Source organism: Cyprinus carpio, chromosome B7 (genome assembly GCF_018340385.1).
Source record: "Cyprinus carpio isolate SPL01 chromosome B7, ASM1834038v1, whole genome shotgun sequence".
Lineage (NCBI taxonomy): Eukaryota > Metazoa > Chordata > Actinopteri > Cypriniformes > Cyprinidae > Cyprinus > Cyprinus carpio.
In genome coordinates, this window is record NC_056603.1 from 11,956,415 (window position 1) to 11,974,867 (window position 18,453).

At 34.6% G+C, this 18,453-nt stretch overlaps 1 protein-coding gene across 1 annotated transcript in view; it reads left to right on the forward strand.

Moving 5' to 3' along the window:
* The window catches only part of LOC109112132 (ADAMTS-like protein 3), a 181,288-nt gene that overhangs the window by 106,777 nt on the left and 56,058 nt on the right, over positions 1–18,453 (forward strand). The window contains exons 6-11 of the mRNA XM_042727273.1: positions 1,353–1,479; positions 8,967–9,041; positions 13,122–13,279; positions 15,116–15,227; positions 16,389–16,527; positions 16,676–16,726. Of these exons, the coding sequence (XP_042583207.1) occupies positions 1,353–1,479; positions 8,967–9,041; positions 13,122–13,279; positions 15,116–15,227; positions 16,389–16,527; positions 16,676–16,726 (662 nt within the window). The remainder of the gene's footprint in view (positions 1–1,352; positions 1,480–8,966; positions 9,042–13,121; positions 13,280–15,115; positions 15,228–16,388; positions 16,528–16,675; positions 16,727–18,453) is intronic.

Here is an 18,453-nt window from a genome sequence, read left to right on the forward strand (position 1 = left end):
GGAAATATTCTGAAGGATGAAAGGGGATGAAATCTATTAAGCCCCAAGAAGGACAAAACAATGTAGTCCATATGACTTATGCATGGTATTCAAAGTTCCCTCTAAAGTCATTATCTTTTTGTGGACAGGCTGGAACAACTCATAATTCATTTAAACTCTTTAAAATCTCTTTTGAGGTTCAGAATATATTCAGAAATGGTGCATAAAAGAAATGTTCTGCCATTCTGCCAGGTTTGACCTCAATTTGCTCTTGCATATTGTGTAACTGAACAAGATCTATATATTTAAATATATGCAAGTCTTAATAAGGGCAATATTTTAACCACATTACAGCTTAAATTGATGTGTTTGTCTATTCCTTACACAATAATATCATATGGCTTGGAAGACTTGGAATATAGTGCACAAATCTTACTTTTATGGAGATGTTTTGGTCATTTGTGGAGCTCAAAAGTATGCATCCCCATTTAATTTTGTTGACAAGAGCTTCTGGCCCATTCAGCTAAACTTTGCTTTTCTGTTCCAGCGGAAAAACACAGATGGTACGTAAATGATGACAGAATTTTCATTCTTGGGTGAACTTTCTTAATGTTTTCAGTAGACGTAGACTCTCTGTTTTCCATTTGGCCCACAGCAAAGAAACACAATATACTTTAACCAAATCAGATACAATCATCAGTATTCAATGCAGTACTGCACGGAAACTAAATTCGACAATGTTGATGGAACTTCTCTTGTGTTGCACCTAATTTGACCTCAGTCCCCGTGAGTATTAGGTAAATTGGTGTAAATGAAGCTTGTCTGTTTACTTGTGCTTGTTTACCTGAGCTACTGGGTAAAGTCTTGCTGTTTGCTTTCTCTGGCTGCTTTCCCTATTGCCCCACTAGTGTAAACAGAATTTTGCATTAAACCTGGGCAGCTTTTCTGGTGCAGATGGCTGGTTCCTAGCAGAGCATCACTGTCAGAAGCACATATTTCTGGGTAAATATTGAGGAACGCTGGGGGGAACATGTATGAGGAAGAAAACTTTCAGTATTCAATGATTCAGTATTCTTGCATGTTTTATATGTTGGCTCTCCATGAATTTTTATGATGCTTGTTAGAGCTAAAACATTGTAGTTTGGAGCCGTGCTCTGGCCAGTTTCTCAATCCACGTCATTTTATTGTCAGTTTCTATTCTGTTATGGAGGAAGCATAATTTGTTGGTTGAGGTCCTGCAGGCCTGTTTGCTTCAAAATCAGTTGCCTCTCAAAATAGTGCTGCAGCTGGATACTGTTGTAAATAATTTGGAGTCTAAGTCAAGTTTCTCATTTTGCCTTTTTTCTGAGTTATGCCTTTGTTTTTTCCAACAGGAAGTCGGCTGTGACAGACAACTGGGAAGCAACGCTAAAGAGGACAACTGTGGCGTTTGCGCTGGAGATGGTTCCACTTGTCGACTGGTCCGAGGCCAGGCTCTGCCTCACGTGTCACCTGAAGAACGTAGGTACACGCATACATAAGCACATGTTTGTGGTTCTGTTTTTAGACTATTGCTCTGTTTGTTGGAGCTCCCTGAGCGGCCAGTCACAACAACATTAGATCAACCCAGGGCCGTAATCACCATAGACACTGTGGGGGACTGCATCAGTGGTTTAACAGTGCTTGTCAATGCTCAATCAAATTAAAGTAGGTGGAGTTTACTGTTCACAAGCAAAGCATGAATTGCAGCACAAAGCTTCAGTTTTAATGTTGAAAGAGAGTAGAGTACGATGGTCGTAGCAAAACATATAATATATTGACAATTTTTGCGAAATTTTAAACGACCGACAGCTATGAATTTTTTCTCAGATATGGCCGTTTTGGTATCATTTTTATGTATAATTCATGTAATTCCTAATTGAATGTGAGGAGACAAGAAATGTTTGGGGTATTGAAAATTTCAGGTACACAAATAGGAGTGAATTACTTCCGCTATATAAATTGTGATTTAATATGTGTTTTGTTTTGTTTGCAGAGCTGTACAATTTGGCCAAAAAAAGCAATTTTATATAATAATAATAATAATAAAGTCAGCTAGTGAAGTGCAAAAGATCGCACTCATGGGCACTCCTTATGGAGCAGCATTAACTACAAAGCACCCTGAGACACTGAAAACACTGGATCGTTGCTGCTCACGTGTAAATGAACACAGTACCATGCTTCACTCAGAAGCACATATGTATTTATTTGATTGAATCACAGCTAATTTAATTTAAGCTGATTTAATAGTCGCACTAAGCCCTATCATAATTTCATTTTTGTTTTGAATAACTGTACTGTTCAACATGATACTATACATTTAAATAAGTCAGTGGACTTTTCTCCCTTTTTCTTAAATTTGCTGTATCAAATCAAATAATCCTCAAGGTTCAGAAACACTCTAAAGCCATAAACTCTTATGTGTTTTAAGCAGTCTTACATTCCCTGTGGTCTTCAGTTAGTGCAAGCATTGGCAGCTTTATTTGCCTGCTTAATTTATGTGAATGTAGACGGATTGTTTGCATTCTGGGACTGAAGATAGAGTTATTGATTCCCTTTAAAGTGTGTGAGGCAATCTCAGCCCATTTGTGAGAAATAACACACTTCATGCTGTGGCTCTTGCTTGTAAATATCTAGTTGTCATTTATTTAAGATTATTACCCAAATACTCAGTTTGTGTTTCTGTCTGCTGACAAGTATTGGGTTTTTAGGCAGGATGCCATTGCTGAAATCATGTCTGTTTAAAAATATCAAATAACAGAAGCGTTTTATGTGACAACCACACCCCAAATTAATTAAGACAGCTAATTTTTATTTCTCCACACAGTACGGCTGAATGTTGCCTTTGAACATTCCAGCCTGTGGAACACAAGGCTATTTCTGTGGCACTTTGTTCTCGCCTTGAGTTTTATATTTGTTTTGGGAAGATTCTGCAGTGTATTGTGTTTGGTGGCTGCTGAGGATTTTTCCTCATCCAAAAATTCCTTTGTCTTACAGCAAAATGCTCCAACGACTTTGATTAGTTGGCTGCACAGGCAGCATTTTAAGGCATCATAAGCACACTTCCCACGCAAAGGCTCTTCCAAAGCGTAGGAAGCGTGACTATGCTGACTTCTAAGATACCTTTGGCAACATCACATGTGGAAAAATGCATTACGATGACCCCATGTGAGATGGATGACACAATACAAGTTAATTATAAATATACACTGCCGTTCAAAAGTTTAGGGTTAGTAAGATTTTTAATGTTTTTAAAAACTGTCTTATGTTCTCCAAGGCTTCCTTTTTTGAGAAAAAATACAGTAAATCAATAATACATTTTAAATATTATTACAATTTAAAATAATTGATTTTCTATTTGAATATGTTTTCAAATGTAGTTTATTTATGTGATGCAAAGCTGAATTTTCAGCATCATTACTCCAGCCTTCAGTGACAAATGATCCTTAAGAAATCATTCTGATTTCTTGTTTTTGTCAATGTTGAAAACAGTTTTTCTGCATAATATTTTTGTGGACATTGTGACATTTTCTGTAAGGATTTTTTGGTGAAAAGAAATTTAAAAGAACATAATTTGTTTGAAATACAATTTTTTAGTCATTGCTTGTTACTATTGATCAATTTAATGTTTCATTGTTGAATAGATAATAAATTTTAATAATCATTTTTGTCTTTTAAATATTTAAATAATAAATAAATTATACTAACCCCAAACCTTTGAATGGTTGTGTACATAATTCCTTCAATATCAGATTATTTTCTGTATGTTTTATGGTTTTATATGCTTTGTAGAATATGACATTGTTAGCTCAGCCGCATTCTAACACCAAATTCTATTGAATCAGTTGTGTTTTAGGTCATAGATTGTTCCAAATCGGTTTTGTTTTGGCTGATGCTTCCTTAGAAGGTGTCTGGCAATGTAGGCAGTAGAAAGCAAGGCAGCTCACTAGGTTTTGGAGCAGAGCCTGAACGACTGGAACTTCTCTCCTAACCAAAATGTTTTCACACAATCATGCTATTCATATTCAAAGCCTGTTAAAGCAAAAACGAGGTAACTCGATCCAAACAAGTTATGCATTCTTTAATAAAAGCTGTCTCACTAATAATTCACATGCGTGGCACTGACATGTAGGCTTCTTGTAAGTCGTCATCAGGTCTCCAGATGGAAGTCCGGTGATCGGACAGGTCATTCCCCAAAAGACTTCAATTCAGTCTGGATGACGGTCAGGATTCTAGAGCGTCACATGGATCTGTTAATATTAAAGTGCAATAAAGCTGCTAATGAGCCTCTGGCTCTTATAATTCATTCCTTTTACTCTGCAGTGACTCATTTCTGCATTTTTTAAAGGAGAGCGAAAGAAGCACAGATGCATTATGGGAGCATTTGTGTGATTTTAATTTTACTTGCTGGTCGATGCATCTTTGTGGAGTCACATAAGATTCCTTTTTCCCCCATCGAAATAAACAAATTTGAAGTCACACTTGCATGGTTGGGTTATTTTTAAAGTGAGGGCAATTACGTCTTGGGTATTTTTATTGGTAATTTTGAAACACAGCATTGTTTGAGCATTTTTTGCCCTGTTTACAACGGACTGGTGTCTGAAACTTTATTTCATTATAGCAATAAACTCCAGAACTTTCTAAATATGTTTCCAAAAGTAAATATTTTGGGGCTCCCATGACGTTGGCGCATTTCCAAGCCCTATAATTGCTGGATGCAGTGAGCAATTGCTGAGTGAAGGGAAAAACACGTCTTTTCCTGCACTAATTCCTGCTAACGCAATAAACTGCATTAACACTTAGCATTACACAAACCGCTCACTTTATATTTGAGCCCAAAGTTCCTCAGTTAAAAGTGTTAAAGAACTTATTAAGGAAGCTACTTTGAAAGCTACAAGCTAAGGATGTTTGCTGTTGGACACTTAAAACACACTTTTAACACTCACTATATTTATTTGTCCACTAAAAATGTCCAAGGGCTGACATGTATAAACGTATAACAGAATATTTATGTCATTTTTTTGTAATTTTCTGATATGATACCACATATTATGTAAATTTTTTAATAGTGTTCTATGGTGGAAAAGATATTTAAAATAGTTTTAGAATAAAATGTTTGATCCCTTTACCTTGTTTAGGCCAATTTCATACAGTAGCTACCATGGCATATAGTAGCATACATATTTTAATAGAAATTATTATGGAAGCAGATTAGAATCAATAATAATTCACACAAAAGACACAATACACATATGCGTATCCCAATTCACATGCACGAAACAGGAAAAAATATATATATATTCACAAAAACCAACTGATGTGCACAAAATAAGAATATACATTCATAAAATAAATATCACAAATGCAAAACACAATTCACAGATGTACAACTGTATACAAAAATTTTGAATATTTAAAATTCACGAGTTCATCATGGACTGTGAATGTGTGAATCGCCTTGGATTTGTGTGTGTTTATTTTTTTTGAGACTTTCCTGGCAGCGAACTCCTCCCACGTGGAACACCATTACTCTTTAGCCAATCAGATTTGAGCCTGACGATCGACCACTCATAACCCACTATGGGTGTGGCTACCTGGATATTACGTCATCAGCGCGAGACCACGGTTCAAGTCATGGCAGAGGTTCGTGCAGTTGATCATTTAATTTCAGTTTACTATGTAAAGGTGTATTGTTTTATCTTTGCATGCTTAAAATGTGGAAATAAAATCGGTCGTTTAGACACACTTGTTAACATGACCAGTGTAAGCCAGCGGCTGCTATGAATACAGATAGTGTTGCCAAAAATGCAGCTGTCTTGTGTTAGCCACAATGTCCTGTATATTGGCCAAAAGGAAGAAAGAATTCTGCTCATTGCCCTGTTTTTGTTCAGCTGGGTGGCCAGTGTTTAGCTCCTACTTAGCGCTGATCCTGCCCTCATCATCATAGCTTTATATAAAGATGAATAAACCTCATGAGAACTCAGTGTATAAATAACAGTGTGTTTGTACTTGCCATTTGTGTAACAGGATGCAGTGTTTAATTAATACACACTAATTGTTTTCCTTGCAATTTTCAGGATTTAAACACTTTGGCACAACATCTGGAAGAGTTACAGGCTTCTTCCTTTACATTAATCTTTATCTCTTTTATGTACTTTACCTTTATGTATTCATTTTTTAATGTAATCAGCATTCATTTACTTATTTTTTTTCACATTTTCTGTATCTGTATCTCTTGTGAAAGTATAATATTTAACAAGCCAACTGCTTTGAATATCACACCAAAATCCTGAAAGAGAGAGAGATAATAAAGACTGGATCTAAAACATTTGATTAATTATCTTATCACATAATGTATTACATGTATTTATCATTCGACCATGAAATTTACTTTAAAAGAATGCTAAAGACTTTAGATGGGACACTATACTAGCAGTGTAAATGAGATTAATGAGTGTCTAAACGACTAATTTTACTTCCAAGTTTTAAGCAAGCATGCAAAGATAAAACAATACACCTTTACAAGGTATACTGCACAAACCTTTACTCTGCTGAACTGTGACTTGAACTGTGGTCTCGCGCTGATGACGTAATATCCAGGTAGGCACGCCCACAGCGGGTTGTGATTGGTCGATCGACAGGCTCAGATCTGATTTGTTAAAAAGTATGAGTGACTCGCGTGGAAGGAGTTCGCTGCCAGGAAAGTCTAAAAAATACATACACAGATCCAAGGCGATCCACACATTCACACACCATGATGAACTTGTGAATTTTAAACATTCACAATTTTTGTGCACAGTTGTACATCTGTGAATTGGGTTTTGCATGAATATATAAATTTTTTTCAAGCATGTGAATTGGGATACGCATGTGTGCACCGTGTCTTTTGCGTGAATTATTAATGAGTCTAATCTGCTTCCATAGAAATTTCCTTACAGAATTTAAGACATTGTTGTGTACATTGAAAAAACTTGATTTTATGTGTTGTAAATACAGTGAAATAATATTTTCACACTGTTTGCATATTTTTATGAAAAGATTTTATGATCTTGATTGGAAATGAAGCGCAATAAAAAAAAAATCTGTGAGCGAGTGATATTTACATTAGTTTTTAGTAGTTTTGTATACACGTGTCTCATATTTCATATCAAACATGCCCTTTGGTACACTGTAAGAAAAGAAAAATCTGTAGAAAAATGAATAGAAAACAGTACATTTCTTTCAACCCTAAAACACTACACATGCAATTTATCATTTAAAATACAGATTAAACATCTGTTAAAAATCGATACTGAAAATTCCTTCATATTAACACTGTACACTGGGCCATATTTTTACAGATTTTTCTTAAAGACACAATTTTTGATAAAAATTTTCCCTCTAATAAAGTTTTGGGACTAAACATTTTTTTTAAGTTTTTGTTTTTTAATTGTTGTAGGTTTCATATACTATTATTAATTGTTTTTTTTTTCTTCTGTTTTTAATACAGTACAGCAGAACCAGCACTATGAAAATGGTTAATATTGACTTTGTTAGTTTAAAATGATAGTATAACAAAATTATGACTTTACAAAAACACATTAAGAAATAAAATGAAATAAATATGAAAAGATATGCTAAATAAAACTGTATTTAACTTAACAAATACTCTCAGAAATATAAAATAATGTTTATTTTAATTTTCACACTCTGAAAAAAGCAATTACAGCTTTTTTTCTATTTTAAACTTTAAATGTTTTGCTTGTGCCTTTGAAATGATTCCTACTACCCTTAATAAGGCTTATTATTTTGTGGTTTAGGCCCAAAATAATAATTTTAAGCACAAAGTATTGTTTTCTGCAAATGTAATTGTTGTAAGTGTAATTGTTTATTTTTATTATTATTTATTCATAGGTGTACATTCGCCACATTATATAATTAAAATGTGTGTGTGGATACATTTGTGAATGCATTTTGCTATGTATTTGAAAGACATTTCTGTCCCCAGAAAACAGGGATCTAGTCATCCTGTTTTATCAAGTATGTTCATATTTTAAGGAATTTGATTTTCTTCCTTGAGCAAGACACTAAGATGCAAAATTTACAAAAAAAAAAAAAAGAGAGAGAGAGAGAGAGAGAGAGAGAGAGAGAGAGAGAGAGAGAGAGAGAGAGAGAGGAGAGAGAGAAAATTCTGTCATTATTTACTCATTTGTTGTTCCAAACCAGTTCCAAATAAATATGTCTGAACATCCTCCAAAAGTCCTTATGGAAAAACATGAGGGTGAGCAAATAATGATAGACTTTTCAATTTTGGGAGAACTGTTTCTTCGCTCTGGGGGATTATCCTTGTATTAAGTCTCTTTGTGTAAGAAATCTAACTAAAGAATAAAAAGAAGTAGAGATACAGCGTAACTGGATGGATTTCCTGTATTCCTCCCATTCTCTCCATTACCCCCGTTCTGCTTGCTTTTACAGAACAATCTCAATCCAACCATAACTGAAAGCACTCAGGCTGTTCTCTGTTGTGGTTTTCTGTTTACTGAGCTGGAAATTGGTGGGTTTTCTTTTTTCAGCAGTACACTGGGAAGCCACAAATGTTTTTATGGAGGGAGGTCGAACACATTAAGTGTGTTGCAGTGTGTGTGTGTGTGTGTGTGTGTGTGTGTGTGTGTGTGTGTGTGTGTGTGTGTGTGTGTGTGTGTAGAATATGCAACTCATTTACTCTTAAATGTAATGACTGTATTTATGTGCACTTCCATATCACATATCATCAGTGGATATTGACATGAACTGTGAGGGATGCTGTACTTCTGATCTGTGTTTGGAGTGAAACACTGCATTGCATGTTGAATTTAGTGTGTAACCTGCCAGTTATCATCTAGGAAATAAATGCAGTTGTTCTGCAGATTAATCCAATTTTATATTTAATTTCATGCACTGTATTATATGATGCTTTAATGACTTTCTGGTTTGTGATTCTTCTTCCACAGCCATAAAAACGGTGATTGAAGTGCCGATGGGTAGCAGAGGCCTTAGAATCACAGCCAAGGGACCAGACGTGATTGGTGAGATTATGCATATTAACTTAATACAAAGATCTGTGGTGCTTCAAAGCTTCTGGGTCCTTGACTTGACATAAAATGTTCATGAATGTTCATATTCTGGCAGTTAGAAGCCATATAAGACTAGTCAGGCAGGGTTAAGACTCAAAAGGATTTTCAACATTATCACTATGAATTAATTTCTGCAACAGGACTGAGGCCTTAGAGTGTAGTTATAACACAATAGTTATATCAAAGCATTTTGAGAATTAGTAGGATCATATATTCAGCTATCAAGGAGTTTTCCCACACTCTCCCGGAGAGATTTTCCACAGTCTGAAAGTTAACACTATTAGGATGAATCTCTCAGTTTCTCCTGGTTTTATGTCAACCTAAAATCCACTAAAATACAATTAGGTATTATATCATACAGAAAGTAAAACTTATTTATGTATTTATGTATTTGAAAAGCTTTGTGAGTCATTTGAGTCATTCTTTATATGGGAATATATTATATTTGATTATATAGGACTTCATTGTAAATAATTTTGCAAATTATATACAAAATTATATTTATTTTATAGGATAACTTTATTCACCATAAATAAATTCTAAAATTAATTCATTCTTTTTAACACAAATTTAACAGAGTTGGCTTAATATTTATGCAAAAATAGTATTTATTTATTTATTTATTTATTTAAATTTTCAGGAGAAGTATCACCGAAATGTTTTTTTTATTAATTTTTTTAATTTTCTTTAATGGCTTTGTGACATTCTTCCTCATTTGAGCAGTTCTTAATTTAGGAATATAATGCATTTAATTATATAGGATGTGGAATCATGGAAATTTTATAGGAAATTTTCTTGACTGTATGGAATAGCTTTCACTGTATATTTACACAAAATCAACCTTCAATCAAAGTCTGACCTCTTACACTGTGATTTCAGTTATCTTGAGTATTTTCCCCATGTTTTTTTTCCGTAACATTTGGGTTTTTTCAATTTGTAACATCTTTGCTCCTCTCAGGAAGTTGTCACAGGCCATCAGAAGCATCTGAGACTGACTTTCCAAAGAACTCTTCCAACTTCTGAAATATAGTCTGAATTTTAAAATACTTCCACAGTGACACGGCCAAACTGTATTTGACATGGTCGCCTGGTGTAGTAGTACAGTGTGGGAATGCATATGGATTTTATATCTTTATATCTATCCTGAAAGACCAAAAAAATAGATTTTCTATTACCTGAGTGGGACTGGCAAATGCCAAGAGGTTTGAGGGAACTTTAGGATAGAGCAGAAGAATTAAGTGTTCATGCAGGCTAATTTGTGGTGGCTGAGAGCCCGGTACGATGGAGACGGGGCCAGTAATCTTGCAGACTTCCATAACGGACACACAGAGTATGCCGAAGTCCAATCCCAGTGATCCGTTCCACATCCGACGGACCCACACTCACACATGTACACACTTCCGTTCTGTGGAAAACCACTGTTTTCCCTGTACACACACTGATATCTAAACCCTTTAACCTGTGCATAACTCCTTTTTAGTTACAAATTAGACATCCATCAAAAACTACAGGCATTTAGTGGATGTTTGACTTGTCAGATGTTTTAAAAATGGGGTTTGAGTGACCTGAAGATTACTTGCACCGATCAACTATCCCAAAGCTAAAGTAATGAATTAGGCATTTATGCATAAAATACTTTAAAAGACTAGAACGGGGGTGCCCAAACTCGGTCCTGGAGGGCCGGTGTCCTACAGAGTTTAGATCCAACCCCAATTAGACACACCTGAACCAGCTAATCAAGCTCTTACTAGACATACTAGAAACTTCCCGAAAGGTGTGTTGAGGCAAGTTGGAGCTAAACTCTCCAGGACACCGACCCTCCAGGACCAAGTTTGGGCACCCCTGGACTAGAAAAATAAAGAAAACAAATACGTATAATCCAATATCTAACAACCAAGTTTATGAACTTGCCCTATAGATTTGTTCATTGAGATTTTTTAGATATTATAGCTCTTTTATAATGTACCAATAATTGCCATTGTTTATTGTTTCAACCCATAAAATATCAAATTGCCATCCGTTGTTGAAAATATTCAATGTGATCTTAACAATTTCAGATATAAATAAATGTCTTTCCGTTGTTTGCAAATTGATACACTGTTTTGGAAATAATTCCGGGTCCTTCATGTAAATAGAGCAAGAGAACAACATGTGTTAGCGGTAAGGGAAAATCAAACAACTGGTCAAAGCGGCTAGAGAGCGGCTAGCGGCAGATGAATATAATTATGCCTTCTTTTTCGAAACAGCTCGCAAAGAGATTCAATTCCTACATTGTCATTCTGCTCTTCTTGAGGGCGTCTTGTGATAAAAATTGGCAGTTAACATTTATTTGCTCAGACAAACAGATTGGATGATGGTTTTTCTGGGATGTGGCAGTTTACATATTAGAATGGCTGGGTTGAGAACTTTAATGTAGGAGTGAGAGATCCAAAGATTAAAAACAAGGATTTTAACATTTTTGTTTTACTTTATTTCAAAGTTGGACATAAAGTTCTTGTGAAATGCAGTTTGCAAACAAGAAAAAACTAGAAAGAAAAGCTTCAGGGTGGACATTTTTTGGATCAAAGTAGGCATTACATACCAAAATGAATAGGATGGATTGATGGATGGATGGGTGATACATACTATAAATGAATGGATGGGTGGGTGGGTCTGTGGACACATACGATGCATGGATTTATGGATGTTACATACTATGGATGAATGGGTGGATGGATGGGTCTATGGATACATACGATGGATGGATTTATGGATGATACATACTATGAATGGATGGGTGGATGATACATACTGTGGATGGATGGATACGTACGATGGATGAATGGATGATACATACTATAAATGAATGGATTGGTGGGTGGGTCTTTGGATACATACGATGGATGGATTTATGGATGATACATACTATGGATGGATGGGTGGATGGATACATACTGTGGATGGATGGATATGTACAATGGATGGATGGATGGATGATACATACTATAAATGAATGGATGGGTGGGTGGGTCTATGGATACATATGATGGATGGATTTATGGATGATACATACTATGGATGGATGGGTGGATGGATACATACGATGGATGGATGATACATACTATAAATGAATGGATAGGTGGGTGGGTGGGTCTATGGACACATACAATGTATGGATTTAAAATGATACACACTATGGATGGATGGGTGGATGGATACATAATGTGAATGGATGTATACATATGATGGATGGATGGATGGATGGATGAATACAGTGGATGGGTTGGATGATGGATGGATGGATGGATGGATGGATACATATGATGGATGGATGAATTCAGTGAATGGTGGATAGATACATACTATGGATGGGCGGTTGGATGAATAGATACATATGATGGATGAATACAATGAATGGGTGGATAGATACATACTCTGAATGGGTGGATTGATGGATAAATACATATGATACAATGGATGGATATATAGGATGGATGGATATATACTGTATCCGATGGATGGATGCTATGCATAGATGGATTGATGGATGCATACTGTGGCTATTTTTAGACTGAAGAATATTGTAAGAAATATGATTTATTATTCCACCATATTTCTTGTCCTCTTTCAACTCTACTTATATTAAATCTTGCAAAAAGGAGCAAAAATCTTAGCATAAATAATTTTAATTGAGTCAAAGTGTAACTTCATTAATTGAAAAGACCTTCATAGACTATGTGAAATTTTAGTTTTTAATAGAGTTGTAGGCAGTTTCATCTGTTTATCGTTTTCCAGACAACCACACAACCTCTATCTGAATCCCAACAATCGAAACACAGGTCAGCCAACCTTTACATGCAGAGTGATTGACAGGTAGACGGTGTGACAGTTTAGAGTAAAGAGTGAACCGTTCTGCTGTCAGTTAGCACTGCTTCAGGGACAGGTGTGCTTTCTCAGGACACCTGTTTCAGCAATATCTGTCAGGTAGTAGCAAGTTTTTATTTCTGGTAATCCTGCGAAATCACTCATTTAACCTTAAATGTCTTATTTCAGCGATTGAAGCTCATGCACCAAACAGCAGGAGAGAAGAGGTGGTGTTCAGCTCTTCAGGTTCTCACGCTCTGGGTAACAACACGGTGGAGTACCAGAGAGGAGCAGACAGACAGACCCTCCGCTGCTACGGACCGCTGTCTGCAGACTTCACTATAAATGTGGGTATTGAAAGCCGAATGACAGATTTATCTGCAGGTGGTATTAGAAAACAGCAGGAACTCTTAGGCAGAGATAGTTTTTTTGATGGATAGATATCTTCTCTTGTGTTGGAGCTTCTAACTGAACCCATGAGTCAACTAATTGAAGTACCTCTAGTTTAACTAAAACTGAAACATTTAGGGAAAAAATGAATTATTTACTCTTTCAAACCTCCATTAACCCCCTCCCCCATCCCTCATAACATACAAACAAGATGTGATGCACTTCTTTTCCACACAACAAAAGTGAATGGTCTGTTGTGTTCATAACGCTGCTTTGTAAGACTGGAAAATTATTTAAAACAAATTCCCAGTTTTTATTATATATAATAATTATAATGTTATGTATATGGTCTAATTTATATTATTACAATGTTAATAATCATTATTGGGTTTAATGCATTAGTAATGGATTACTCCTAATTTTTCTGTAATGTAATTACTGTTACTGCTGATTGCATTAAATACAGTGTAGACTAAAGAACAAGTCTATATAAAACAATTGTGTATTTAATATCAAGATTTAACATCTAATGTTAAAATCTGTGTTTTTATTAGGCCTACTTAGCACTTTTAAAAACTTTGGTCAGTTCAAGGGTAGGTTATGCAGTGTTATGTTGTTTATTTAAAATAATTAAAAGAGCAGTTACATGTCTACTTGTATTGTTCAAATGGTCGAGGTTGATATGGGATTTAGAAAGTAATCATATTTGACAGATCTAGGTATTATGGCTCATACAATGATATAGGAGATTATAAAGCTTCTTTTATAACTGTAAAGCAGACTACTGACTTACATAAAATGCAATAATATGTCTTAGTAAGATGATATTTAAATGCTTAGTTTTAATATCAAATCTCTGTAGTTTTTATTGTAGGGATAAAACATATAATGCAGTGCAATGATTGAGAAATGAACAAATAAACATTCCTTAAAAGTCTGATGGATCTTTTTTTATATTTACATTTACATTATTTTTCTAATTAAAAAATGTAAATCAAGTACACCTAAGTTGCTTCAGTCCAGTAAGTGTTCATCTTAAAAAAAAAAAAAAATACTAAAAATATTCTTATGTTTACTTTATAAAAATCATTGTAGATTTTACACGTGAACCACAACCTGAAGGTGAACATTTTTACAATTACTCTAAAAGGCCTTTTACTTGCTAAAAAAGTAAACTATCAATCAGCTAACAGTCATATATTATTTAATTTGTCATAGGTAGACTAAATAATTTTTAATGATTTGGCATAGTCATATCATTCTCACAAACCATCATAAACCTGCACTGAATACTAATGATTGTGAAAGTTTCATGTTTTCAACTCAGTTTGAAGTTTCATAGAGAGAATCAGCAGAGAGAATCAATGTTAACTCTCCTCGTGAAACTGTAAACACAGAACAATGTGATTTTAATCATGTTAGACTTTCTCATCTCGCGACCTGAAGATTCTTGATTAGTCTTGACACTATGGCTTACAGTAATTGAACATGACTCATTACTCTAGTTAATTGCAGCAGCATGCAAACAGTATTAAACTAATCATCACAGCTCCAGAAATCAAGACTAGAGGATATTCAGTGGCAGATGATTTCTATGGAAATCATGACACGAGTTGGACTGTGGCCTCTTGAGTAAATTTGCTGATTAATATACATGTCAAAATCATTTGGTTTTTAAAAATGAATGGGCTTTTATCTGATAATGGTTCTCATTTTTTTGTGATGTGATTATGAATATGACTATTAAAAGTAAACTATCAAACACATTATAAGTGAATTTGGGTTCTCCTCAGGTGAAGTACGCCGGCCCTAAAGACACAGTGATGCAGTTCATGTTTTACCAACCCATCCGCTACCAGTGGAAGGAAACTGACTTCTTCCCCTGCTCCGTCACCTGTGGAGGGGGTAAGTGTTATAGTGTTATTTGTCACATACATTGTTATATGGAGAGCATATGACCAGCAGTGAAATGTAATTGATTAAATATAGCAATTTTAATCATTCCCAGTGATTTGAATGGTTTGAATTCACTAAAGACACTCGTTCAGCACACCTACAAGACAAAGCTTTCAAATTTGGGATATTACTGTCCGATACCAATAAACCAATAATTATTTTCAGATTATGGCTGATAACTGATTGCATAAGTTAAAATACTTTCCTATTTTGTCTAAATAAATGAAAAATAAAACACTAAAAACCAAGATCAATCATTTTGAATAAGACAAGTGAATTTAGTCATCACAAAATGTATTGATATTTATTTGCTAAAGAGTACATGTACAGTAACAGTGTTGTTAATGGGTTAGTGTTTTTAAAAATTAACTGTTAATTAGGGTAAATATATAATCTAAATGTAAAAATAGGGGAAATTAACTGTACAATTAAATATCCAATTGATATCCGTTTAAATATATCCAGTATCAACCAATGTCAATACCGATAAATTTAAAAATCTGCTTCAATATTGGCAGATAATTGATTTGGAACCCATATATCATGAATTAATATGATTCATGCATGCATTATCATACATACTATTTAAACTGCTGCCTTTTCATAAATTATAACTGTTTTTAGATAAAAGAACTTCTAAAAGTTGTTGGATGTATCTTTGGATAATATTAATTTATGTTAAGCTGACTGTTAGTTTTGATGCTTGATGGACTTTGTTTCTTCCCTGAAGGATATTAGCTTTGAATGTAAAAATAAGTTAAATGAGCTAGTACAAATAAATATTCAATATCTGCTGATATATATATATATATATATATATATACAGCTGATATACTGTATATCGACTAATGCCAATACAGAAATAAAAATTAAAATAAACTCTTATATTGGAAGGTAATTGATTTAGTACCTGTCATGCATTAATATATGATACATGCATGCATTGCCATGCATAATACTTAAAATGATGCCTATATAGGGTCCATTTGTCATAAGCAGTAACTTTTTAGGTTCTGAAAGTTGTTGGACACATTTTTGGCTAATATTGATTTCTGATAAACATTTGACTATTAGTTTTGATGCTTAATGGTGCTTTGTGTCATCCCTGAGGTTATCAGCTGAATTCAGCTGATTGCATGGACATTCGTTTCAACAAATCGGTTGCGGAGCACCTTTGCCACAGCTTCCCAGAGAACACCAAACCCACACCCAAACTCAAGGAGTGCAACATGGATCCCTGCCTCGAAAGGCTGGTTCTGTCTTATTGACCCTCCATGACTATGAATGAAGAATGAATCTCATTAGACCAGGACTGTCCGTGCATGAGACTTCCTGTTCATCAGCTTATGATAGTGTGGATAATGGCTTGAAGGCTAATGGTGTTTGTTTGTCTGCAGTGATGGCTTCAAGGAAGTGATGCCCTATGACCAGTACCAGCCTCTACCACGGTATGAAGTTATTTATTGTAAAGCACACTTACTGCTCACATACTCATGGAGATCAGTATCATCATTCATCAGGACAAACTTTGAATGTTAATTTGTCAAGTCTGCAAGCTCAGAACATAGTTTTAATACTGGACAGTTTGATGAAAGAGTTATCTATTTTAAAGTAATAATTTAAATACTTTGATAGATGCACATCATTTAAAGGTTCGAGGTCAGTAAGATTTAATATTTAATAAACATAAGGCAGCAACATAACAAAACATGAAAAATGAATATTTTTTAGTTTTTTCAGTAAAAGTTTATTTTATATCAAGTAACAAATTGTTTTATGGTTTTAGGTTTAGTTATCTATAATAACCCTGCAGTAAAGACTTTTATAATATTACAAAAGATTTCTATTTTCTATTTCATCAAAATTTCCTGAAAAAAATGGTTTGCACAAAAGTGCTAAGCAACACAACTGTTTTTAACATTGATAATGATCAGAAATGTGTCTTGAGCAGCAAATCAGCTTATTAGAATGATTTCTGAAGGATGATGTGACACTGAAGACTTGTGTAATGATACTGAAAATTTACAAGGATAAATTACATTTTTTAAATATATTTAAATAGAAAAGTTATTTTAAATTAAAGTAATAATATTTCACAATAATTCTGTTTTTAGTCTAATTGTGATCGCCTTGTTGACACCTTTGCATTATTACAGCTAGGGTTGGGAACCGAAAACAGTCTCTTTTTCAGAACCGGTTCTGTTTTTTTAAAAGAACCGGAACCGTGAGCAATTTCTAAGTTTCGGTTCCGAAAATGGTTCTGGTGTGACACGTGACCAAATGCTGTGAGCAGCCTTGCTCCGGTGTTTCCTGTAAAGGATGTCACAAACCAAATAACAGAAACACCACCCTGCCTCTTTAATTACTGAGCACATTGTTTCCAATGACGCGCACTCCACAGACATGTCGTGTCTTTAACTGCCGAACACATCTTTTTCCACGACTGAACGCGCACTTGCGCCTTTGATTACTGTGCACGTCATTTTTATCTGACTGTACATGTGCCGGCAGCGTGCAGCACCTGCCACCACTAAATTACATTATATTTGTTCCATATTGTCATTAATATACACACTGACTTAAACTTGGACCACTAAATAAATAGACTGCTATTGTTATGTAAGTATGAGGGTTAGATTATTTAGTGTACAGGTGTAAAAATGTGGAAACCACTCATTGCATCACACCATCTTCTGACTGCATTATTTTTTGTAAAATAGGGGCTTTATGGAGTATGTGTATACATGGTTATAAGTATAACAGTTTATTTTTCATTAATTTAGGCAAATGAACAAGTGTCTTACTATTTGGCCAACCAGCTTATTCCTGCTTGAAAAGCAAAATATTATTGATAGTGTAAAAAACATCAACTTTAAAGCACATGCTGATTGATGGACTAGCATTACTTAACATCACTTACTACCTTCCAGCAACACTACATTCAATGAAAGTAAAATAGTAAAAAAACATAACAGTTCATTTAAATGGAACCAGAATCGGAACCGGAAAATTTCTAACTATACCCAACCCTACATATGAAGATCCGTATTCTGTAATATATGTTGAATTTTGACACGGCCAACCTTTAAATTAAGTTGACAGTAATAATAAACAGTATTGAGCATTGAGTAGTTAAGTATTGTGCATTTTTCCTTTTTTTAATAGTTGCTTAATG